This window comes from Harmonia axyridis, chromosome 7 (genome assembly GCF_914767665.1).
Source record: "Harmonia axyridis chromosome 7, icHarAxyr1.1, whole genome shotgun sequence".
Classification (NCBI taxonomy): Eukaryota; Metazoa; Arthropoda; class Insecta; order Coleoptera; family Coccinellidae; genus Harmonia; species Harmonia axyridis.
In genome coordinates, this window is record NC_059507.1 from 24,139,062 (window position 1) to 24,166,003 (window position 26,942).

The following is a 26,942-nucleotide window of genomic DNA, read 5'->3' on the forward strand; positions in this document are numbered from 1 at the left end:
TGTTATCATTCTTGATGCAAAATTCTGAAAAGACTATTCCTAATATAGGTGGTATGTTTTCAAAACCAAATGCAATATTTTAAATCCAAATTCAAGTTATGACCTGTCCTACCAAAAATCCAATATTTAATCATGTAATTATTACAAATATGTTAAATATTAATTAATAAAAAAAATATTAACAACATCAATTTATAGAACAAAGATTAATTTATTGAAGACACAATCTACTATTTGCTTAGTGAATAAAAACCATAACTAAAATATAAGACATAAAAATGATTTGAGAAAAACATGGTTATGTCAAAATTCTCCAACGTATCGATGTCTTCAATTCAGTAATGGTCCAAATAGTCTGCAGCGATAATATGAAAAAATGAACTATGACCTCAAATAGGATCTTAAACTATCATAATTGATCTTGGGTGGGTATTTGAAATTAATATTGAATTATGTTGCTGCAATATCAGAATTTCGCAACGAAATTATAATATTTTCCTTCTTCCAAATGCAGAACAACCTCTGTGTATAACCTTGAAAAAATCACCTATCTATCCTTACGTTTATTGGACCTGCAATTATTGCAACAAAATATTTTGCAAATTTTCATTTTCACACTTGTCAAATTTGCAACTTCTTCCTTTTCAAATAAATTACATTGCAAGAGAACCATTCATAATTGCAGAGTGCAAATGAAAAATCAAGGAAAAGTTGTTAAGTGCAAAAGACCCTAGCATTAGGTTTTAACAGTAGGTATTATTTCTTACTTTTGAAAATTTTCAAAATGCAAAGTTGTAAGTGTAATGTTGAAAAATAGTTTTGAGCAAAAGGCCCCAGATCGTAGACAAAAAATTCAAGATCATAAAAACTCATCCAGCCGTTCTTGATTTTCAAACGGTTCAACTGATTTTTTGTATAACGCAGAATAGAAAGCACCGAATTCGGTCTTTATTTCGAAAAGATCTTTGGTACTCGTAAAATATATCTCTACAAAAAACTGTATAAAAATATGTACATAAAACCAATCCTTAAAGATACACCTTCACTGGTAATAAACGTGGCAAGAAAATCTAGCAAATATCTTCACTGGTATAATAAGTCCCATTCCAAACAGATTCAATTTTCATCAACTCCCAAACTTCTCTTCCAAATCTTGGCAAAGTAGATGGCGATGATGTGATTTACCACTCCTCAAATCGCACAAAATTTGGAGCTTGCATTTGTTATCGCATTTAGGCCTGGCAGGGCTGTCCCTGTAGTAATATCTGTGAAAAAAATTGAGGATGAAGGTGTTCAGTAACTCTTCGAGAGTCTAAACTCACTTGTAAAATTGGTAAAAAGTATCTGGAACCTCTATGATCTTTTTGAGGAAACCATTCCAGTCCTCAGGTTGAAGAGATTCTATGTCAAGATCTCTTCTAGCCGTGTATAATCTATACCATTCGGGTTCTCCTCTTTTGTTTGCTTCTTCTAGGTTTGTTGACCAGGTTTCATGGTCCAATACAGCCTAAAAGCCAATAAATCTTTTAGTGACCATTTCTTGAAGCTGTCATTACGTAAGCCAAAAGAAGAGACCAAATCTCTGACTAAATTAATTAGAGCTAAAAACTATCATAGATGGTCCAATGGGTGTACTTGAGAAGGAATACCACCACGAGACTGCACAGTTCAAAATTATATAGATCGCTTTGCATGGGCGCCCGCAGAAATTTTTCTCAGGGGGGGCAAAATGAAAATTATTGAAAAACGATAAGGCGATAAGAGATCCTCAGTTTAGGTCCATATATCCCAATGCCAGTGCCCCTCTCTGATTTTGATCCATCGGTGAACCATTTGGATGACTTTTTGTCCAAACGATTTACGAAACTTCTTGCACTAGGACGGTCATTTATAATCGTTTCAAAGGGCATTTCAAAATCGAAAGTGGTTGGCATAACATCCGATGGTGTTGCCAAGAGGTTTGAATCTAATTGATTCAGTATCCTCATATGTCCAACCCAGTTTCCAGGAAGGAGCTTTTCATTAAGGGAAATTCTTATTGCTTCCAGTGGGCTACATTTCCTCACATGTAAATGTAAGGGAGGCAAGTCCAGTATGACCTCCAGCGCTGCTGTGGGAGCTGTGCGCATAGCTCCTGTGAAACAGAAAGGAGTAACATATCTATCAAAAAGAAAATGACAATATTTTCTGAAGAAGTTCTTCAGATAAGGATAATCCGTTGAAATTCAAGAGTATAGACTCAAACATTTTGCTGTACTTGTATTCTTTTTTCCACATCCTCCTCAAATGCTTAATCACATTTTTCTATAAAATTGTAGCCACAACTAACACTGTTGAAAAAAGAGTAGGTTTCCGAAAATTGACTCATATCATTAGGAAAAAATAAGCAAAAGCCAACCAACCAACCACCACCAAGAATAAACCAACCACCAAGAATAAATACCACTCCACCACAACATCTTACCCCAGTAGAGTCTGCATAATCACCATCGATATAATAAATTCTATAGGCAGGATTGTGGTTTTCGAAAGTGGTTACAGACGGACCAAGATAAGCTATGTTGACAGGACGACCTGTAAAATTTAGAGGTTTTTTCAAATTAGGCCTCAATCTTCTCCTCTTGGACACATTCTTACTCAGGTCGTCGGGATCGTAAAACATTTGGAATTCGTCTGCGTGGGTATGGCCATAAAACTGGGCGATTATGGTACTCTCATAACGGCCAACGATACGGTAGAAATTTTCCGACCACACCTTCAAACAATCGTGAACTCCTGGTGGAATGTGACCTGAAAAAGTTGCATTTTAGAAATTATAGAGATAGAGCGTTTAGGAACATTTTGAATTATTATGATGATTCTTATAGTTAATTGATTTTATAAAAGGTTGAACGGCACCGCGACTTTAGGGTTTCTTGTGTCCCATCAGTGCTATTCTCACAACTGCATCATATATCTGTATCGCATACAAAATCCTTCACACTCACAGAGAATAATGCAATGTATATGTGCATTAAATTATTTTTCCTACAACTTCTATGAAAAGTAACGTATTCTTCATAGCTTACTCAATTTCAAAACTATGTATTGCTCATACTGTGGGAAATATTATTCCCCACGGCACTTTGCCAACACTCCGCTTGGTAGACCAATGAAATTGGGCTCTTGAGTCATTTCTATGGAAACGCAATAAATTAGCACATACTGTCAACGAAGGTCAGTTTGATTTGAACCAAGTCCATTACTTGAATTATTGAAACTTGTGCAGTTGTAGGAAAAGTATAGTGTGCAACATGTGGAGAAAGTCCTTTTCTCGCTCGTGTGTTTGCCGCGCTCGCCTCTCAGGCTCGTGCCACAAACTTCCACACTCGCGAGAAAAGTTGGACACTCCCCATTTGTTGCACAATATACTTTAATGCTCTAACAAAACATTTTCGTAGTATAACCAATTAGATTTAGATTTAATTAAGGAGGTTAGGTTTCACTGCGACCTAATGGTCTATTGTGCTTCCATAGAGCTATTCTCTCCATAATGTGATCTACAGCTCGCCTTCCAGTTCCAGAGTTCTGATGAACTCCAATATCTGGTATGGCTTCAAGGAGGCTAATTCCTCAAATGAATGAGTTTCGTGTCCAAGGCAGGTTTTGCGTTGGCTAGCGATGGCGAGGCATTCCGTCACCAGGATATATAATAAGAAGGCTTTCATTAAAAATTTGTATCCATTTACCATGAACTGTGAACATTTATCATGAACTGTGTATAATGTACAGGAGTATCTTGACTACTGCCACTGCTATGACTATAAGCCATAATTAAATTGAATGTATTTTGACATGTATACTATGCGATGAATAAACTTTATATATCTCGCCTTCCACAGTTATAATGAACTCCAGCATCTGGAATGCATTCAACGATGTTACACTCCAGCAAGTTTCTCGTGCAAGAAAGTTTTTAGTTGGCTTGTAATGTGGTTAGGTGATCAGGAGTTTCTTACTCTCCTCAAATAATCTGAACTCTTCAGGTTTTGGTATCCCCACTCTTATCAGATGCTTCCTGGACAGCAATGCTTTGCAAGGGATGTAGCATGTTCCAAAAGACTCTGGTCCTTCTTACGAATATCTTTCCAATGAGTGCATTACCTTATACCACAATAAAATACCGGAACAATTAAGTTATTTTGTCTGGCAAGTGTATTGGCCTCTTTGTTTCCTGAATGACTGAGAACCCAGATTGAAAGACTTTATTTGTTGTTTTTTCTTTTTTTTATTGATTAATTCTTAAAGTTTATAGAAATATGGACTCACCAATCAACAGAACTCTCTCTTGCTCATTTTCAGCTTGTTGGAGCTCGTTGATGAGCCATTGTAATTCTTTTGCGGGATCAGTGCTATTGACTAGAAGCCACCTGAAATAAAATCGTTAAGTAATTGAGTAGTTGAAAAAAAAAATTATAGCAAATTATACTTTATTCGCTAGTTCATCGCTTGAAAATGTGAATAACCAATTGTATTAATTAGCTCTAGGACGACTGAATCTATTTTTATGATCTTTGATAAGTTCGATTTGGATTTATCACGAATAGCATAATAAGTAGGTATTCACTCTATCCTTGGTTGAAGATAATTCAGACGAGAATGAAAAGATTCATAAAAGTATGATTAGGTATATCAAACTCGTAGATATTCAAAGCTAAGTCTATTTTATTTTCCAGTTGATATATTTTTAAAACCAATAGCTAATGCACCAATAATGAAAAAACAAAAGTGGTGTGTAGATTCATCAGAACAGATCAGTTGGATATTATGGTTTGTTGCCAAATATATTAAATTAGAGGCACAGGAAAAACTGGTATTGATTAATGTATTGTGTAAACTTTCAAGTTTATCAACAATTTTTTGTAGTTTCTGTATGTGACCCAAACATTTGCTCCTGCTCCAGATTAAAATTTGAAAATTTTTTATGATTGTTATGCTACAGAAGGAAAACTAGTATTACATTGCATGCAAGACGCAGGTTTGGGGTAGAAACCAATGAATGAAATTTTATGTTGTATGGTTGTCAATATCCTTTACTGTGATTTATATCTTGAGTTGAATTCAAAAATTAATCTTTCTCATTTATAGAACAAAATTCGGCAACATTTAGCAAAGCGAACGCCGTCTAGCCTGATGAGTGCATGTGTTTTTTTTTTAGCGTCAATTACTCGTAGACAGCACTATGAAATATTCGAACAGTCTCGAAATTTTGAACTTCGTCAACTTTAGTGGAGCAGTATATTCGAAAAAATTATGTAAATATCGTAAGGAAGAAACCGAATTTCTTCTGACTATATATTTTCCAGATGGCTTTTGCCTTGAGACTTAATGAGTGGAGTGCTATATGGTATTCATATTTTCAAAATCATTTGTCTGGAAAAAACCAAAATTTCTGTCAGGCCATTTCTGTTGGATCAACTAGTTTTCAATAAAACAGACCTTGGTAAACAATATAAACCACTTTTTCAGAAATTCTAGGTAACCAGATTGCCTTATTAATAATTACCAGTTATAAGTATGACAGTAGTTTGTGTTCATCGATATCAGTCTCAGCTTTGGTCTCAGCAAAACTGAGTAAAAAGCACCTCTCAAAACTGTGGTCGTAGAATACTCAGGCAACCATCGTTTCCAATGGTTGGCTAATTCGTTGAACAACCAAGAAGTCGAATTATCTTCTTCTACCCAAGGAGGGGCGAATCTGCAAGATATAGAACCGTATATTTCTCATTTAGAATTGCGAAACCATAGAGGACTTACGTTCCAGCAGGTATGGATTCATGGTTACCAACTGCAGGAAAAATTGGTGTTGTTGGAAAGTGTTCCAGCATTTGTCTGGTAGTTTCCTTGATTATGGCCAAGTTTGACTCCTTCGTTTGTCTCCAAATATCGTGTGGTGGTAAATCGCCTGTCCATAGAATGAAATCGATATCCTGACAATCAAGAAGAATTGTATAATTTTTGGAAAATGTTGAAGGCGGTTGAAAACATAAGGAATTCAATATTTTTTCATGAACGGAAATCTGTGTGTGGAATACAAGATGAAAATAAAAAAAAAAGTTTTACAAAACTAATTTTTTTACACACCTCTAGCTCTACCTCATATTCACACACTTATTATCAATCATCAGTATGATGATGAATGAATGAATATCTCAGGCTTCATAGAGAATATTTCATTTTTGTTCTAACTACATGTTTATACACTGTGTACGTAAAGTATGGAAAAATGCATTTTTAGCTAAACAGACTATTTTAAGAAATAATCCTGAAACATGTCGATTTTTTGTTTTAATTTACCGTATTTTTAAATAATAATCTAATAACAGGGTGAATTACTTTCGATTAATGTCGTCCCGTAATTTTTTTTTAAATGGAACACCCCCATTTTGTCTCAAAAATTCCGATTTTACCTACTCTAGCTGAGCTGATTCCGAAAATGTATCACATGTTGATTCCAATTGGTACATGGTGGACAAAAATACAATAGTTTTGTGTGTGCTCATAAAGTAACGCGTAACATTCTTTATCGATCAAATTAACAATATTATCAAAAATACTTATTGTCCAGCGGCAATTGGTTTGAATGTAACACTCTATAGTTTGTTACATTTTTTGATTAATAAAACTGAGCAGTTTTCAAACATGTTTGGTACTTATGGTCTAGCAGACAGAATATGAATGAAATTATTTCTTATCAATTTTAAAAAAAACATAGTCGTCTAGTTTTTTGTAAAATGTCATTATTTGTTTATTGCCGCTAGACAATAAGTATTTTTAATAATATTGTTAATTTAACTAATGAAGAATATTACGCTTTACTTTATGAGCACATACAAAACTATTGTATTTTTGTCCAACCTGTACCAATTGAAATCAACATGTAATACATTTTTGGAATCAGCTCAGCTAGAGTAATCGAAAAATTGAGATAAAATGGGGGTGTACCATTTAAAAAAAATGAAGGTGACGTCATTACTCGAAAGTAATTCACCCTGTATATTAGATTATTATTTTAAAATACGGTAAATTAAAATAAAAAATCGACGTGTTTCAGGATTATTTCTTAAAATGGTCTGTTTAGCTAAAAATGAATTTGTTCCATATTTACGGACACAGTGTATGTATAAACTTCATATTTCAAAATAACTCAAAAACTTAATTGTAGAGAAATTTTTGCTAATTTCACTTTTATAAACGAAATATTCTTAAGAATTTATTTGAATTAGAATACTTACTATTCACTTACCGGATGCTGTTCGTTGATGTGCTTCAACATATTATCAATAAGTATTTTTGGTGAATCACATTTGGCATAAGCACCCCACCTGAAAATGAATTCAGTTGTTCAATTCGTTTATTAAACACTCCTTATTTCTTATGCAGATCCGTAGAACAGCTTTCATAATTCACTCATAAAGACCAGTGGATAGAAAACTCATTAATTCTGTGTGCATATAAAACTGCATTCTCTTACAATTTTTTTAGACTCGATGGAGAGAAATCAATAGTTCAGCAGAACTTTTTCCAAAATTGAGCTTGATCCGTGATTTCGATTATGGTATTCGTCAAACTTCATCATATGTTAATAAATGAATTTTAATATTTTGTCCTCCAAGAAGATTTTCACAAGCTTTACATGTATAGTTTAACTCTTCTCAGGGTGTGGCCCAGATGGAGAGGGAAAATTAAATAACCATAGTAGGTACAGAACAGTTAGCGGTCAGGCAACAGTCAAGAATTAAAAATTATAAAACAGTCAACCGTCGGTCAAGAAAGGTTGAGAAATAAAAAAAAACGCTGACATAAGTAAAGGGTGTTTTTTTTCGAGGTATATAACTTTAAGTTGGCATTACTGTTCAAGATGGCGACCGATTTAACAGTTGTCAAGTGATTTATGCTCAGTTTGGTTTGGCACATCATCATGAATAGACTCACGCCTGAACATAGCTTGCAAATAGTGCAATTTCATTTCGAAAATAATGGTTCTGTGCGGAATACGTATCGCACACTATGTCCATTTTATCGTCGACAAAATCGTCCATCAGAGCAGTTAATACGATTAACAATGGAACGTTTTCGCACCACGTTCACTCTTATTGATAACTCGTATCCCCAGAGACGCCGTACGGTGCGTACAGAAGAAGCTATTGCTGCTGTAGAGCGAAGCATTGAGGAAGACCCGAATGAGTCTATCGACCATCGAGCACAGGAATTGGATCTGTGTCCATCCACTTGATGGAAGATTTTGCGGAAGGATCTTGGTTTGTGTGCTTACAAAATTGTTCCCGATTTTCGAAAGCGAATTTTGTTTAGCGATGAAGCGCACTTCTGGTTGAATGGCTACGTCAACAAACAAAACTGCCGCATTTGGAGTGAAGCTAATCCTCAAGTCTATGTCGAAACACCGTCACATCCAGAAAAACTGACTGTTTGGTGCGCTTCATGGGCTGGTGGAATCATTGGTCCGTACTTCTTCGAAAACGATGATGGCCAGAACGTTACAGTCAATGGTGATCGGTATAGAGCCATGATTACTAACTTTTTCATTCCTGAATTGAACAACCATGATGTCCAGGAGCTGTGGTTCCAACAAGACGGCGCAATATGTCACACAGCTCGAGCCACAATTGATTTATTGAAAGACACGTTTGGTGACCTAATTTCACATTCTGGACTTGTGAATTGGCCTCCAAGATCTTGTGATTTAACACCGCTAGACTACTTTCTGTGGGGCTATGTGAAGTCATTGGTCTATGCGGATAAGCCACAAACCCTTGACCATTTGGAAGACAACATTCGCCGTGTTATTGCCGATATACGGCCACAAATGTTGGATAAAGTCATCGAAAATTGGACGTCCAGATTAGACTACATTCGTGCCAGCCATGGCGGTGATATGCCAGAAATTATATTTAAAATGTAATGCCACAAGATTATCTTGCGGATAAATAAAATTCATGTCAATCGAATAACCCATCGTTGTTTTATTGCAACTTAAAGTTCTATAGCTCTAAAAAAAAACACCCTTTATAAGAGAAGACGACCGACTCAAGCAAAGTCAACCAGAACAAGACGATTGGCCAGGACTCCAGGTTATCGAATCATACCTCTAGGCGATCGATAAATCAAGGCTACATTCATGTATAATTAATATTACTCACTTTCCTGAAGGAATGACATCAGGGATACCTTCGGTACTATCATTGCGACAACACAGTGGCTCGTTGCAATTGGAAACAGTACCCTCTGCATAATCTGGATCTAGATGGGTATCTGTCAGATGGAGAATTTTGAAAGTAGGCGATCCTTTCTACAAAATAAAATTTGACAGGTAAAACGGGCCTTGAATTGAGACTTGTTGTTACTTACTTTTGGAGCTTTGAATCTATATACTGGAGGTTTTTTTACGTCAGGAAATGTTACCTGCCATTGGTGGAGAGGATTCTTAATCTTATCACCACAAGCTTCACCCAACGCCAAACTGCAAATCTGTTCTACATCTAACGAACAAAAAAAAATAACATTTAATATATCAAATATATCTGGCAGTGAACAAGGTAACTTTCGAAGTGAAATAATAAGCGTATTCTAATTTTCAGGATACATTTAAGGTCTGAATGAACCAATTGAGTTCTGAATGGGTCAAATATGGCGAATGGTTCGGGAGTTATAGCTATTTCAAATCACTCGCAAGATATTGACTCAATTGATTTCAAAATCAACAGAAATAGGTATCCTATAACTAAAACTTTGAAAAATTATTATTCGCAATATTCTGCTAAAGTTTTGTGTCGATATGTAGGTATATGGAACATCGAAGATAGATAATCCCTATATAACGATTTAAGGTGGACTGAAAAAATCGAGGGTTGACGCATAGATGCTGTTACTAGTATTGTATCCATAAGATTTTTAGTTAGCCCTATATTTTAAGGCCCAGTTTCACCAAATGCTTTAATCTTGACTTAGCTCTTAAGTGAGGCCTTAGATCACGATTAATGTAATGTAGCGTTTCACCACACTCCAAAGCGCCATTTAATCGACCAATCGCGATTTAGCACTAATCGGCCATTTTTGGAGGATTATTTTTCCGGAAGTTTCTAATTTTTGGGTCAATTTTATCAAAATATGACTATATGTATAGGCTCAATATTTCCCATTTAAAATACACGTAAACTTTGTTTTTGTGTTTTATGAAATTTATTGCAAAGAATAATTTATTGATATGTTTGATTGAAATATTATTTAAGAAGCAGTTAAACTTGTTAATAAAAATAAATAAGTTAATAAAATTACTTATATAGTTTTTTTTTTAGTGGTTTTGTGAAATGGGATAATTTCTTTCTAACTTCTGCAAGTTTCCGACATTTCGAAGCACAGCACTCGACATTTTCGGCAAAAATTAACTTTGCTTTTTGTTTACAAGATGACAAATGATTTGAAATGTTATGAGTTATGAATGAATGACACCTGACACCTAGCGTCAATGGTGGTCATCACTGATAATACGATACAGAACACTATATAACTTTTTGTTCACAACGTTGCCAAATGGTTTGACTATTTAATCGCGATTTGGTTAATCGCGATCATCTTCGGACGGGTTGATGCATGGTGAAACAGAAAACACTGTTAAGCCTGCTTTAGTAACAAGCGGAGTTTAATCAATCTGGGATCGAGTGCTGTTTGGTGAAACTGGGCCTAAAAGATACGTGTATAAATACGACAGCTGTTGTAAGACAGTTTGTGAGATATGGCATCTTGAGAGAAGCAACTTTTGTTAGTTCGAAAAAAATGGGTAAAAAAGAATTTCGTGTGTCAATAAAGCATTGCTTTTTGGCGAAAAAAAAACTGTTTAAACCAAGGCTTGGCTTGATAAACATAATTCGGACTCTGCACCAGGAAAATCAATCATTAAGAAGTGGTTTGCTTAGTTTAAACGAATCGAAAAAAAACAAGCTAGTACCGACGAAAACATCAAAAACGTCCATAAAATAATTTTAGATTACCCGTAAACTTTAAAGATATTGAAGTATGATTTGTTGGACATATCGTGAATGAATTTTTGGGTATACGGAAGGTTTGTTTTAAGTGGACAACAACGAATTGATTATTCTAAGCAATGTTTGGAGCAGCTCTGTCGTAATAAACCGTTAACCATGAACCGTTGAGTTTTTACCCAAGGTATAGCATAACGCTGAAATTGTCATCAAAAAAGCTATCTAATTATGCAATAATATACTGGGAGTGCCATTTGAAATAAGGAAGTTGCAGTATGTTTCCGGTATAACTGGAAGTTGTAGAGATCTGAAAATATTTCAGGTTGGAAGATCATTGTCCCAACCCCCAACATGTAAATTTTCAGCACAAAATTATGATTAGTTTTCCATGAACGTCTAATTGGCCATCATTATATATCTTGGCCATAAATGAAACAAAAAAACAGACAGCCGAATAGAAAGACGCATACGAATGACTTGGGAAGCAACACCGATTCCACTGTATTCTCCAGATTTGGACCCCTGCAACTTTTTTCTGTTCTCCGATCTCAAGAGATCAGAGAATGCTAGGTAGAAAGAAATTTAGGCCCAGTTTCACCAAATGCTTTAATCTTGACTTGGCTCTTAAGTGAGGCCTTAGATCACGATTAATGTAATGTAGCGTTTCACCACACTCCAAAACGCCATTTAATCGACCAATCGCGATTTAGCACTAATCGGCCATTTTTGGAGGATTATAACCTTTCAAGTTGAGATTAATAATTATTTATCAGTATGGAACTCTTGTCTATGTAATTATTTTTCCGGAAGTTTCTAATTTTTGGGTCAATTTTATCAAAATATGACTATATGTATAGGCTCAATATTTCGCATTTAAAATACACGTAAACTTTGTTTTTGTGTTTCATGAAATTTATTGCAAAGAATAATTTATTGATATGTTTGATTGAAATATTATTTAAGAAGCAGTTAAACTTGTTAATAAAAATAAATAAGTTAATAAAATTACTTATATAGTTTTTTTTCCAGAATGTGTGGTTTTGTGAAATGGGATAATTTCTCTTTAACTTCTGCAAGTTTCCGACATTTCGAAGCACATTACTCGACATTTTCGGCAAAAATTAACTTTGTTTTTTGTTTACAAGATGACAAATGTTTTGAAATGTTAGGAGTTATGAATGAATGACACCTGACACCTAGCGCCAATGGTGGTCATCACTGATAATATGATACAGAACACAATATAACTTTTTGTTCACAACGTTGCCAAATGGTTTGACTATTTAATCGCGATTTGGTTAATCGCGATCATCTTCGGACGGGTTGATGCATGGTGAAACAGAAAACACTGTTAAGCCTGCTTTAGTAACAAGCGTAGTTTAATCAATCTGGGATCAAGTGCTGTTTGGTGAAACTGGGCCTTAGTGCCGATAAAGTGGTAATCGCCGAAACTGAGGCCTATTTTGAGGATAAAAACAAATCGTACTATAAAAATGGTATCGAGGTGTTGTGACCAAGCAATGAATTATAATATTACACCTTCCATGAATGTATAAGACGTTTGTTTAATATGTTACATCAAAATTTTTGAACATTTATAGAACCGATTTTAAATCCGATGGCATCTGACATATAAAAGCAGTGAAAAACATTATAATTGAAACATAGCTCCTAATTCGGTGTAGTTCCTTATCTTGTTATTTTATACATATATTCGAGAGCTGAGACATATTATATTATACAATATGTTGAATCGTAAAATTTGGTTTTCAATATTAAAAATAGCTACATTCAATTTATTCAAACGCGTAATGTGTCTTTAGATGTTTAGTGATTAATTATATCGATAATTGTCTTCCGTATGCATTCAAATTAATCACGTTCAAGTCAGGAGTGACAAGTGATAATCATAAAATATAAATTGGACACTCAAAAATTATTGCTCATAAAAGGAAAAGCCTGTTAATCAAGAAAAACAAGCATAATAAATTCTCCATATTCCCATATGTTTAGCATAACTACCACCCATTTACAACAACCAATATAACAATAAATAAATTATGCAAATAGTGACCCAACAATATTACGAAATGATCTATTATGAATGATTTTAACACTGTTAAGAAATTAGAAATTAAACTGTTTTTTTTTAGCATCTCATAACACAACAGATTTTTTGCTCAGACATAAACAGAAATACGGAATCTCCACCTACTTAATTGTGTCTTTTGGGCTGCAGCTAATACAGTTGGTCCAAAAACATCAACAAGACCAGCACATACTTCTTCAGTGCTGAGGTTAAACTCAACACATAGCTTCACTATTTTCGTCTTCAGGATATCAACAGAAGCTCCTTTCTTAAGCTCCTCGATGAAGAGAGAAACGCCTGGAAAAATTTTGACAATTCACAAGAAAACATTTCAATCGAAGGGAACGTACCTATATGGCACCAGTTACATTTTATCACACTGTAGACAGCATTTCCCATTATTTTGGGTAACTTAGGTCTTTTCTTCTTCTTCACCAACACTTGGATATTGTGAACCTAAATGGATAACATTTCTCAAAAATTTTAAGACGATACAAAATAATAGACTCTCTATTTGAAACAAACTGAATGAAATTGAAGATAAAAATATGTCGCAAAAGTATCAAGAATCGCCAATGATGTAAGAAATTTCGACCTGCATATAATATGTGATTCATATCTATTGTTTGATATTTTCATCCATTCTGAAAAACGCAGAAAGGATAGTCATCATTTTTGTCGTTATGTTGGTATAACTGTCAAAAATACTCACTTGAAGTTTGAGATGATCCAATTTACTATTTAATCAAGCGAGTATTTATGACAGTTATACCAACATAACGACAAAATAGTGACAATCCCTTTTAAATTATCAGTTCTTGGTACTTTCTCGTGACAATAGGGGTGAAAGAGGAATAAGCCAGTTCAAGATACCTACAGAATATTGCCTTATTTTACTAGTAGCAAAGAAGTCCACCACCGAATTCAGATAGTCAGCATCACCACCTACCTTAGGGGGAGGGGGTAAATCATGATTTGACGAAGAAAAATTCAGCAAAGGCTCACTATGACGTTCAACATGATAATCCCAGTTGTCCACAAAATTACTGACATCGTCTGCCGGTGCAAGATTAGCTGGTGAACAATTAAAAAAAAACAATTAACACATCAATTTGGTTAAGAAAACAATATAAAAAAAAATAAATGAAAACAGGAACTGTATTTCTTTAAAATATGCTTCTATGGTTGTATTTTATGTTTTGAATAACTGACATGAATTTATTAGATGTGACAGTGTAAAATTTATCGTCCTATTTACAGACTATACAGGGTATTCACTGTGATGCCCTATTAGACGTTTAGGAAAACTAATCATAATTTTGGGCTGAAATGTTTCAGACCTCTACCAGTTACGGTTATACCGGAATCAGACTACTATACTTCCTTATTTCAAATAGAACACCCAGTATATTATTGGTTCATCAGATAGCTTATTTGATAACAATTTTAGCCATACCTTATAAAAAAGGTGGCACAAGGATTCACATTTTTTTGAATATTTCTGCAAAAAAAGTTTTTTTCGTTATTTCAAAACTGTTTGTGGTTTAGATCTATAATTTACAGGGTATTTATCAGAAGATCATGAACTTGGACAACTGAAATTCAAAAAAACTCAAGATTTTCAAATTAGAACCTATATTTTTTATTATGTTAGTCAATTTTACGTGTAAAAAGAGGAGGGGTTACTTGAGTTGAGAAACCCTTTATTTAAATGAATACTTGAAGATTTGTCAAGGAAGAACTTTTAATGAGGAAAACCGCAATATCTAACTTTGTGGACTGTGGAGTAGTGTGCGACTTACAGAATACACAGCAAGAAACTAAAATTCGATGTTTGGATAATAGTCCGGGAGCCAGTAACAGATATACATGACCAAGTTCCTCTCAAACGGTAATTAGTAGAATGCATCAGGTAATAGTAATAAAAAGCCTCGTGAACGTCAGCTGCGACTATGCTGGGGGGGAGAGCGGCGGCAGCCCCCCAAACACGAAGAAGAAAAAAATAAATTCGGTCATTTCCTCCCAACTGAAAATTTGTCAAATTGTAGCTAACCCAACATCTAGACGAAAAAATACAATCAGCTGGCTATAGCATGGTGGATTATACGTCAGCTGGTGCCTCAAACATGAAAAAAAATATATATTTTCAATGACAGCTCTGACAGCGACTCTGATAATGAATCAGAGAGTACCACACTCGCGAGAAAAGGACTTTCTCCACATGCTGCACAATAATATTTAGTTACTTCCACTCTCTGATTCAGTATCAGATTCGCTGTCAGAGCTGTTATTGAAAATATAATTTTTTTTCATGTTTGAGGCACCAGCTGACGTATAATCCACCATGCTATAGCCAGCTGATTGTATTTTTTCGTCTAGATATTGGGTTAGCTACAATTTGACAAATTTCCAGTTGGGAGGAAATGACTGAATGTATTTTTTTTTCTCTTTCCCCCCCAAACGAGTCGTAGCTGACGTTCATGAGGCTTTTTATTACTATTATCTGATGCATCTCACCAAGTATCTCTCGAGAGGAAATAATCAACCAAATTTGCACCTGGCTCCCGGACTATAACTAAATTTGGCATTTCATGAATTGTAATTAATTTGAATTATCTGTCAAATAGCGTTTTATAATATTTACTGTATTAAAAAAATTGTTTGGAAGAGAAGGAAGTTAGATCCTAAACCTATTCTAACATTATATTCTCAACCAAGGTCAATTCAAAATGAGTTGAGTTTTTCTTTATTCGAATAACAACAAAACATGAATGGATACGTGCACTTAGGATTAATTAACTTTTTATAAAGCAATAATAATCAGTACCTGTTGTTTCATAATTTGAGTGAATCAATTGATTTCAACATCTACCTCTTCTATCAACAGTTGTGATATTAAAGAAATCTCTTAGATCGATCATTTGGCAGATGAAGAAATCAAAAATAAATATTATTCTGGCATAGTTCGACCTAAATTACGTATAATCAATAAAAATAAGTACCTGTTAACCTCTTTTATCGCAGGTATTTCGAAACAACAAGATTCAATTACTAGGTACGAAGATATGAATAGTAATCACTCACAATAATTGATGATAATTATACCCACAGTATCAATAACATGAAATGAGAATGATGAACAACATTTTTTTTTTTGGATATACCTATACAGAGAGGGCCATTGAAAACGAAACAGCGGCTCTGTAAGTCGGCAGAACCGAGTTATATAAAAACGCTCGGACACGTCAACAACATTTTCGAGGGGGACATCGTTCGCGATGAAATTCACCCGAAATACATTCCATCCCTCGGAGCTGTGACCGCCACCCCTAAATTTTTAAATGGCACCATATGGCAAGTGATACCTCATTTGAAAAGTAGTTTTCTTCTCAATATCAAACAACAAAAATAAATTAATTCTATCGATTCGTTTTCGAGATATAGGAACTTGAAGTTTGGAAATAACTTTTTAATCACTCAATCGTTACCATGAAGAGCACTTGAAATTTCAACAAGTTTTTAGATAGAATGTTTCCTGGAAATTGGATTGGAAGAAGAGGCGCTATAGGGTGGCCAGCCAGATCTCCAGATTTAACCCCACTCGACTTTTTCCTGTGGGGTCACTTGAAAAACAAAATCTATGCAACCGAACCAGAATCTCTGAAAGATTTACGACGTAGAATTATTGAAGAATGCCGTCGAATAACGCCGGAAATGCTACGAAATGTGAGGTCTCATTTTGAACAGAACTTGTACTATTGTATGGAAATGGGTGGTAAACAGTTAGATCATTCAATTCCTTGACAATGATAATTATCTTTAAACAGTTGCAATGTTAGATCTTATTTTTATTGATTGAGTGAATAAAAAGTTATTTCCCAACTTCAAGTTTCTATATCTCGAAAACGAATCGATAGAATTAATTTATTTCTGTTGTTTGATATTGAGAAGAAAACTACCTTTCAAATGAGGTATCACTTGCCATATGGTGCCATTTAAAAATTTAGGGGTGGCGGTCACAGCTCCGAGGGATGGAATGTATTTCGGGTGAATTTCATCGCGAACGATGTCCCCCTCGAAAATGTTGTTGACGTGTCCGAGCGTTTTTATATAACTCGGTTCTGCCGACTTACAGAGCCGCTGTTTCGTTTTCAATGGCCCTCTCTGTATGTATTTTCGTCTGGCTCAAATTATTCCAAGTGAAGTACCTAGTTAAATTGATTTTGGTTAAATTTTTGTATTCATTGCCGACTTGGCAACTATTTTTAAGTAATTTCTATTGCAAATATCAACTTAATCTTTATTCAAATATTGCAACTAATTAAATATAACGAAGCAGATAAACTAGTTCCTATATTTGATTTCCAAAAGAGACGTCTTGGATAGAAGGAAATATTGATTAATTATTATTTTTCAGTTGCAACCATTTTTACGATTCATTATTTTCAATGGCAAAATTTGTAACGCGAAAAAATAAGAATTCCCTTGAAATTTTCATATAATGAATATAACCTCAATAGTTAACCTCTGAATTTGAGATAATCAATGAGAAATTTGTATAAATGAGTATTTTGACAGCCTAAAAGTTGTCTTAAAACCTACATATAGAAGGGTGTTGGCGATCATTAAAATCTAAGGTCTAAGGTCACAAAATCGTTTTTTAGACATGTTTTGCATATATCTTGTTTCTTGAAAAAAATATTAATAGGTAATTATGTATTTATCAATAATTAACAAACTTTATATGGAGTGTTAAATGATGCTCTCAGCCCTCTATTGCGAAAACAATTCAACGTATGGAAAAACTTTCCTTACAAATTCATTGGAAACGAGATATTTGCAAAATATCTTAAAAAAACTATTTTGTCGACTTTTGATCTACGATTTTAATACATATTAGGCCAATTGAAAAGTCCCCAATCTGATGCACAGATGGAGGTGCTAGTGATAAATCCGTATGATTTTTAGTTGGTACCAACCTTCTAACGATACATGTCAAAATTTGACAGCAGTCCGACCATTAGTTTGTGAGATTCTGCGTTGTGAGTGTAGCTACTTTTATTATTTGAAAAAAGATGTAATAAAAGAATTTCGTGTGCTGATAAAATATTGCTTTTTGAAGGAAAAAAATAGAGTTGAAGCAAAATTTTGGCTTAATGAAGAGTTTCCGGGGTCTTAACCAGGAAATCAAACATCATTGATTGGTATGCTGAGTTTAAACGTGGTGAAATGTGCACTGAAGACGGCGAACGCAGTGGACGCCCAAAAGAGGATGTTACCGACGACGACTGTAGCAAACTTGTACGAAGATATGATCTGAACGTTACATCATATAATTTACGAATATTGGTACATGAGACAGCTGTGTGCAAAATGGGTGCCGCGCGAGCTCACAACCGATCAGAAGCAACAACGTGTTAATGATTCTGAGCAGTGTTGGAAGCTGTTTAATTACAATAAACTTGAATTTTAGCATCGATATGACAATGGATGAAACATGGCTCAATCATTTCACTCCGGAGTCCAATCGACAGTCAGCTGAGTGGACTGCACACGATGAACCGAATCCAAAGCAAAAAAAACACAACAGTCAGCTGGCGAGGTTATTGCATCAGTATTCTGGAATGGTCAAGGTATAGTATTAATTGATTACCTCTCAAAGGGCCAGACCATCAACAGCGATTATTATAAAGCGTTATTGGATTGTTTAAAGAATGAACTCGTTAAAAAACGGCCCCATTTCAAGAAAAAAAGGTGCTGTTTCATCAAGACAAAGCGCCATGTTACCAAACAATGGAAACAATGGCAAAATTGCATGAATTGGGCTTCGAATTGCTTCTGCATACACCGTATTCGCCAGATCTGGCTCACAGCAACTTTTTCCTGTTCTCAGACCTCAAAAGAATGCTCGCTGGAAAGAAATTTAGCGCTAATGAAGAAGTAATCGACGAAACTGAGGCCTATTTTGAAGTGAAAGACAAATCGTACTACAAAAATGTTATCGAAAAGTTGGAAGATCGCTATAATCGCTGTATCGTACTCGAAAGCAATTATTTTGAATAATAAAATCGAATTTTGCCAAAAAAGTGTGTTTTACATCCTAACATATATAGGTTTTGGGACAACGTTTAGAATGTTCAAATACAAATTTATACAAGATTTTAGCTGGGTAACTCAAATTCCGAGATAAGTTCCTGCTTTTGACTAAGGTGACTGAACTTATTTGGAATGTTCAGATTCAAATATTGAAAAAAACGTATATTTGCTCGCAGTTCAAAGATTTTTCGGAAAATACAGAATCTCTATTCCGGCATTCTGAAATATCAAAATCAAAGAGTCAAAAAAATTCATAGTTATCTCGAAAACAAGACCACAAAATCATAACATTGATATTTTTCACGTACAAAGACTGTAATTCGAAACTGTAACCTGAATTCAAAAATACAACTACCTGGTGATATTTAAAATTACAGATTCAACATAAGTACATTCGTTGAATTTTCTTATCTATTCTTGAGATTATTCACATGTAGGTAATTTAAACACAGGCATTTGCATTTATCCTTGGATACGACACAGAATAAGATGATGCATTCTTATGTTTCATTGTTCAGAATAGTTCTTGTAAGAATTTGTTCTTGCTGTGTTAAGTCGATGTTTTGCAATTAAATAAAGGTCATTATTTTAGATAAACGTTTCTTTAGAATCTTTGAACAAAGGGATTGAATAATTTTCGAAACATTCCAGGGTTATAATTGTTTTTAATGAAAAAAATGATGATTGATAATTTAAATAACTTGCAAGGTGATTTGTTTTTTATGAGTAATAGAATGCCAGTGAATTATAATTGGTAGTACCTAACGTATGATAAGTCAATACAAAAGGAGCCTTTGAGCGCTAGTCCATTCATGCGCCAATTGAGCCCTTAGACCACTTATACTATATATAGGATTGTATGAGATGTGGTCACTTTATTATATGTCATTGTTACCAGTTAATCGAAATTGATTCCTCGCATATATCTTAGTGAATAATTTTAATATTAATAAAAGAAAATAAAATAAAAGACTTGACTACGTGTCTAAAGTCGAATGTTTTATTATTTTTCTTTTATTAATATTACCAGTAAGTTAATCTAGAAGAGGGTTTCTGATCAAAAGATCTTCCTAAAATTCGAAATTCCAGTGATTATTTCACATATTCAAATCGAATTCCACTTCTGTTGCTACGGATTTTTTTAATATTCTTCTTGAAGTTTCCATGGCTTGCGAGCTCATGTATATAGGACCTTTTTTTCTTAAAATGATCCGAGGAATCTGTCATTTTCATATGTTCCCTCAATTCACCCTATGCCTATATGTATATACATATATACACGCGAAATCTGAACTGGATTGGGTTGGCTCTATTGTCCCTGAAATATTGGCTATTTCTTTCCAATTAATCTATTTGAATATTCTGTATTCTGAAGATGTGATCATCTCTAAATGATGTTTTATATTGTCATTCTAAGTCCCAATGCAAATTTTCATTTCTATCCAATGCCTAGTTTTGAAATGATCAAACAAACAAATTATCCAAATTCATGCTCTTCTGATAAACAACCTGTACATTTTTCTTCCAAACTACAAACAGTCTTAAAATACTACGTGTTTGCAGAATCGAAAAGTCATCAAAAAAGCTATCTAATCATGCAATATATACTGGGTGTGCCATTTGAAATTAGGAAGTAGTAGTCTGTTTTCGGTATAACCGGTAAATTTGCTGAAAATTTGCATGTTCGGGTTTGAGGCAACGATCTTCCTCTCTAAAATATTTTCAGATCTCTACAACTTCCGATTATACCGGAAACAGACAACTACTTCCTTATTTTAAATGGTGGCGACGAGGACTCACTTTTTTTTTTCAATATTTCTATAGAGGAAGTTTTTTTCAAAAAAAACTTTCTTCGTTTTCAATTCTGCAAATACGTAGTATTATGAAACTGTTTGCGGTTTGGACCAAAAATGAACAGGATTGATTGTCAGAAGATCATGAAGTTGGACAACTCAAATTCATCAAAACTCAAGATTGTCGAATTAGAGCCTATATTCTCCATTATTTCAGTCAATTCTACGTTTAAAAAGAGGGGGCTACTTAAATAAACTCTATACCTAAAATAAATACTTTAAAAATTATCGAGGAAAAACCGGAATTCCCAGTGGAGTAGTGTGCGACTTCCGGAAAACACAGAAAATAACTGAAATTGGATGTTTCGATAACTAAATTGGACATTTCATGAATTGTCATCAATTATTCATAATTGAAAATTTTATTGGTTAATAGATTTCTCAACAATCACAACGAAAAATTAATTACAATTCATGAATGAATGATGGATGCACTGGATCTTGCCCATTCTGCGAGAGAATATGTATTTTTTTGTAGAATAAAAGCCTTTATTTTAAGTGTTGAATTTCCATACCCAAGGTATGGAATATTGTTGAAATTGTCATCAAATAAACTATCTAATGATGCAAAAATATACTGGTTGTGCCTTTTAAATAAGGAAGAAATAGTCTGTTTCCGGTATAACCGGAAGTTGAAGAAATCTGGAAATATTTTAGGGAGAAAGAGCATTGCCTCAAACCTCAACATGCAAATTTTCAGCACAAAATTATAGTCTTCTATTAACGTCTAACAGGCCATTGCGGTGAATCACCCTGGATAAAAGATGTGTCATAAAAAATGAAGACGAAAAATTCAATATTTTTGAAACGAATTTACATTTTTGAACAGATGGATAGAATATAATTTGAAGAGGTAACCTTCCGAAGCTCAAAATTCAAAGATATCGTCATGAAATGATAGAGCGCTCTGTTCTGGGAATGATCTCTCAAAAAAAGAGAACTAAAATATGTAATGAGCAAACAAAATTTGAATCGAACCGGAGGCACTTCAAAATGATATAGTAACACATATTCCCTACTAATGATAACCAAACATTTCTTTACAGAAATATTCTTCGGATAACCAGAAATACAAGTTTGTAGACATCTGTTGGTTCAATATTTCGTGATACCAGAATATCCCAACTAATCTGAATCAAATTATCCTTAATTTTAGCGCGTTGAACCCGAAGGACATAAAGTTGGAATGGTACGTAGCATTGAATCTATAAAGAACTCCGAAGATGATCTTTTTATTCAATCAGTATAATGGATGATTAGTTTGACCGTGTCCCTAATAATAATCGAAAGCTCTGATGAAGATGGTCTTTATTTGAATGATTCTATCTAATCCATTTATTAGGAAATTAATTTTTTTAGAATTGAGATTATTCTCATTATGTATTGTAGTTAAGATTTAAAAGATATTTTAGATATTTCAGAGATTATATTTCATGTAATGCAATTCTTTGAAAGATATTGATTATATGCAAAAATCCAAAAGGTTTGCAGACCGAATGATATGCTGTTATAATATAAGTATCAATCTTAATTATTTATTTCAAATATTTATGGTTATTCGATTTGATATACCGAGTACAACAACATTTTGCGAATGCCTTGACTCAGATAGTCAGGAAAAGCTGGTTTATATATAAATATCTACATATTTTTTTGAACTCCCTTGACATCAAAATAACAGTAAAATTGGCAGTTCTCTGGAAGGCCAGTTAGAGCCATATGAGGCATATGGCAGGTTATGAGTGGTTTTTTATAACATTTTTCGAATATTTTACCAGAAATTCATTATCGTTTAACCAAGAATCATATAAAATTTCCTGTTCTTTGGTGAACATGCATAATTAGGGGCAGGTTTTTGTAGAGTGGGATTTTTGAATGCGTTAAAAATATATTTGGTTTCCATGTTATAGACATTTGAAAACGATGAAGTAAAAAAGCATTTGCTTCAAATTTTGATTAAGCATTTGCTAAAACGTTTGCAATAATATTTGCTTCAGTTTTTGCTTTAGAATTTGCCTAACCATTTGCTTCAGAAGTTACCTCAGCATTTAGTTTAGTATTTGATTTAGCGCTTGGTTCAGCATTCGTTTTAGAATTTGATTTAGCATTTGCTTTAACTTTTGCTTTAGCATCTGTTATAACTTTTGCTTTAACACTTGCATTAACTTTTGATTTCGCATAGGCTTCAGTCCTTCAGCAGTTGCTTTAGCATTTCCTCCAAATTTCCATTTATATTTTTTATAATATTGTATAATATTTTTAGAAGGTATAAAATTCAAGATCCATTGAAGAATTTGCAGAATTCAATATGAATTTTACATTGCCCAGGGTGTACGTAAATTGCAGGTGCAAAGATAAATAGATAGATAGATTCCTTGGCTAATTGAAAAACAAGTCCATAAACATCGGCCCGAAAACACTTGGTTTTGAAGATATACTTCTTGTAGTCGTACTTTTTTCGTGATGATTATAGTAGTTTATCGAATCTTTTATAATCATCGCTAAAGATTCTGTAAATAAGAACTAAATCTTATGATCTTTTTATTCATCGAAGCTTACCAACTGGATCTTCATAATAATTCGGATTTTCCTGAGGAGAACTAGGAAATTATTTGAATTTTTTCTAAAAATCAGTAGCAGATACAATAACACTACAAGAAACCAAAAAGTGTACTACTGGATCAAAGTTTTTTTTCACATTATTCTAAACTACCAGTGGTCCATGGAAGAAAAAGTTCTGGAGTAAAGAAGCGGGCAGAGTTCCAGAAAAAATATCACCCTGTTGATTTTCATTCAAAATCAGCATATTTATCATATGATGAAATTGATTAAATTGGAATATCTATGCCGAACTTCAGTCAAATATCTTGTGAGAAGAAGGAGCAATGAGAAAAAAATTAAAAAAAAACAAACTTCAACACCCTGTATCTCGAAAACAAAGCATTTGTTGGCGGGCCCAGGTTCATAGGAGTTTTTTTCTTAAAACGTTCCGAGGATCTTTTATTTTTGTTTTTACCTCTAATTTAGGAAGACCCTGTATAATTGAGAAATTAATTTTTCAAATTCTGATTGAATGGAATGATTTGTATGGGGGTTTTGGTTCTTGAAGTGTAAATCATGTAGATGTAGCAACTGTTTTTGTACAAAATTTTATTCAGAAAGCTCTCATAGTTTTTCGGAAGAAAAATTTTTGATTAAGTCAGTTCGAATTTTTCATTTCATTTCTGAATTTTTTGGATTCCTACATAATTTAATTAATACCAAAATATAAATATATCGCAAATTTTATAAATCAATAACTCACCAGAATCTCCAACTGCAAACCACAAAAAAACCACATATGTCCAAAACATCCTCTAAAAAAGAAAACTTTTAAACATCACCTCATCTATTTTTTAAAACACACGTACCATTGCAGGTAAACCACACTATTAATTCTGTCACATCCAACTCCGCGCTCTACAAATGTTTTTATAAATGTTATGGTGTGTACCTAAGATCCCTCTGTTCAACAGTCAAGGTTGGCAACTAAAACAAAACTAAAAACACCCGGATGACTGGCTGCTCTGATGGCAGTGATCTCCCATAGTTTAAATGACCTCCCAGAACAATAATAAAATAAAGGAAGTACCTATAGCAATCGATGAGTTGTTTGGCCTAGTCGGCATAATTCAATTTTAAACGTCATGTATGGTTATGAAATTATATATCGAGAATTCCACAAGTTGATTTCCCAAATTGCAGATGTTTTTAATTCGGCAATTTCCGCCAAGAAATGCACCAAATTGTTTGGAAAAATATTGCGTTACTGTATTTTGTAATTATTGTTTATTGGCGGAATTTATCAATTAAATTGTGGTAACTAGCTAGCAAAAAATGAAGCAAGCACTAGCAGCTCTAATTGTGCCACTCTCTGTATAAGAATACGATATCTCGGAGGGCTCAATTGGCACCTTCTCCGAAAATATCACTCTATAATTTCGTCTAAATGTTTGCAATTTTCGAATTTTGCAGTCGGGAATAGTCGAAAACGAAAAAATTCGATTCATCATTGACGAATTGGTGGTCTAATTCAAGAACGTCAGCCGTAAACATGATAACTCAAAGAAAGGACAATGAGCATAGTCGTACAACTTTGCTTCCGCCGTTTTTTCTCCGAAATTGGAGGCTTTCTTGTAAAAAACTGGTTATACATTTTTGATTCAAAGTATTGTCCATCGCTGGTCACTACATCTTTAGGGCAGCATACGAATCTGGCGTTGAAAAAACTGGTCATCTTTTGAAGCGATCCATGAATCGATCCAATTTTTTACTTCTTCATGAGACCGGAAGTGCTAGTCAACCAGGCCGTGTGCCATTGATCGAAACAAGTGACAGTCCGAGTAAGCAACGTCTGGAGAATACGGCAGATGGGATAGGACTTCCCATTTCAACGTTTCCAAGAATGTCTTGGCCACTTTTGCAAAATGGAGTCGAGCATTGTCTTGCTGTAAAATCACTTTATCATGTCTCTCCTTGTATTGCAACCATTTGTATTTCAATGCTCGGCTCAAACGCATTAATTGAGTTCGATCGCCTGTGATTGTTTCAGTCGGTTTTACAACTCATATTACACTACGCCGAGCTGGTCCCACCTAATACTGAGCATGACCTTGGAATCGTGAATATTCGGTTTGGTCGTCGACGTAGAAGCATGGCCGGGATATTCCCATGATTTTCTGCGCTTGGGATTATAGTAATGAACCCATTTTTCGTCTCCAGGCACAATGTGAATCAAAAATCTTTTCCGTATTCGCAAGCTTGCAAGCAACTGTTCACAAGCAAAAAAACGCCGTTCAACATCTGTAGGCTGTCGTACGTCACCCAATTTCCTGGTTTCTGAATAATTCTCTTGACTTTGAGGCGTTTTGAAATGGCTTGTTGCGTCACTCTGAATGATCCTGCCAATTCTTGATGCGTTTGACACGAATCTTGATCAAGTAATGCCTCCAATTGGGCATCTTCGAAAACCTTCTCTCTTTCACCGCCATGCTTGTCTTCGACGTCAAAATCACCGTTCTTGAAACCACTCTCGGCACGTTCTTTCACATATTTCACATATTCACCATATGTATTTGAGAGCATTCGATGATCCTCAGCCGCAGATGCCTTCATATTAAAGCTATAGCCGTATCTATTGCAAAACGGTGGAAGCAAAGTTGTACACCTTATAAAACTATCAGCACACCCACTGTGTGTTGTAACACACTGCGAATAATTTTAATTAGAAATATGCATGATCAAACCGTGAATTCTTTCGAAACTAGAATTTAAGTTTGAAATAAATGACGTGACCATCTCGGAAAATTCAAATTGTGAGTATATTTGCTTTATAGCAAAAATAAGCAATGAATTAATTTTTTGAGAATATTCAAACCCATTTATTTCAATTCATAAAATGGTGGCATTGTAGCATGGCCACCAGTGTCACCGGATCTAACTCCTCGCGAGTATTTTCTGTGAGGTTATTTGAAATATATATGCCATTCAAAACATTTCATGGCAGAAGTTACGGCACAGGATAGAAGAAGCTTGCGAGGATGTTAAGAGACAATCTGGATATGACAAGTAGAGCAGTGAAAAATCTTTTTTTGAGACCTAGGAAATATGTAGACATTTATTTCATACCCTTCTTCCAAAATTTAATGTTTTGCAATACTTATTTTCGATGTAAAACAAATACACTCTCAGTTCACAATTTTCGAGACGGTCACATAATTTTGTTCCACATTTAATTTCAAGAGTTCCAAAAGAATTCACGCTATGATCATGTATACTTCTAATTAATATATTACGCAGCGTCCTACCTAATGGATATCTATTTTA

At 34.2% G+C, this 26,942-nt stretch overlaps 1 protein-coding gene across 2 annotated transcripts; it reads right to left on the reverse strand.

The window, feature by feature from the left end:
- Positions 1–926: 926 nt before the first annotated feature.
- Positions 927–26,942, reverse strand: LOC123683932 (sphingomyelin phosphodiesterase-like). Of its 2 annotated transcripts, none has more exons than XM_045622938.1 (15): positions 26,924–26,942; positions 24,488–24,616; positions 24,382–24,433; positions 14,078–14,202; positions 13,479–13,584; positions 13,255–13,425; positions 9,409–9,539; positions 9,201–9,349; positions 7,286–7,364; positions 5,797–5,969; positions 5,546–5,737; positions 4,309–4,409; positions 2,465–2,790; positions 1,323–1,507; positions 927–1,265 (listed from the first exon to the last, which is right to left on the reverse strand). In XM_045622938.1, the coding sequence occupies exons 2-15, from the start codon at positions 24,488–24,490 to the stop codon at positions 1,127–1,129; spliced, it is 1,932 nt and encodes a 643-aa protein (XP_045478894.1). In that variant the 5' UTR covers positions 24,491–24,616; positions 26,924–26,942; the 3' UTR covers positions 927–1,126. The 2 variants fall into 2 exon arrangements, with proteins under 2 accessions (XP_045478894.1, XP_045478895.1); XM_045622939.1 differs by lacking the exon at positions 26,924–26,942 and having other exon boundaries at positions 2,465–2,574; positions 2,638–2,790; positions 24,488–24,656.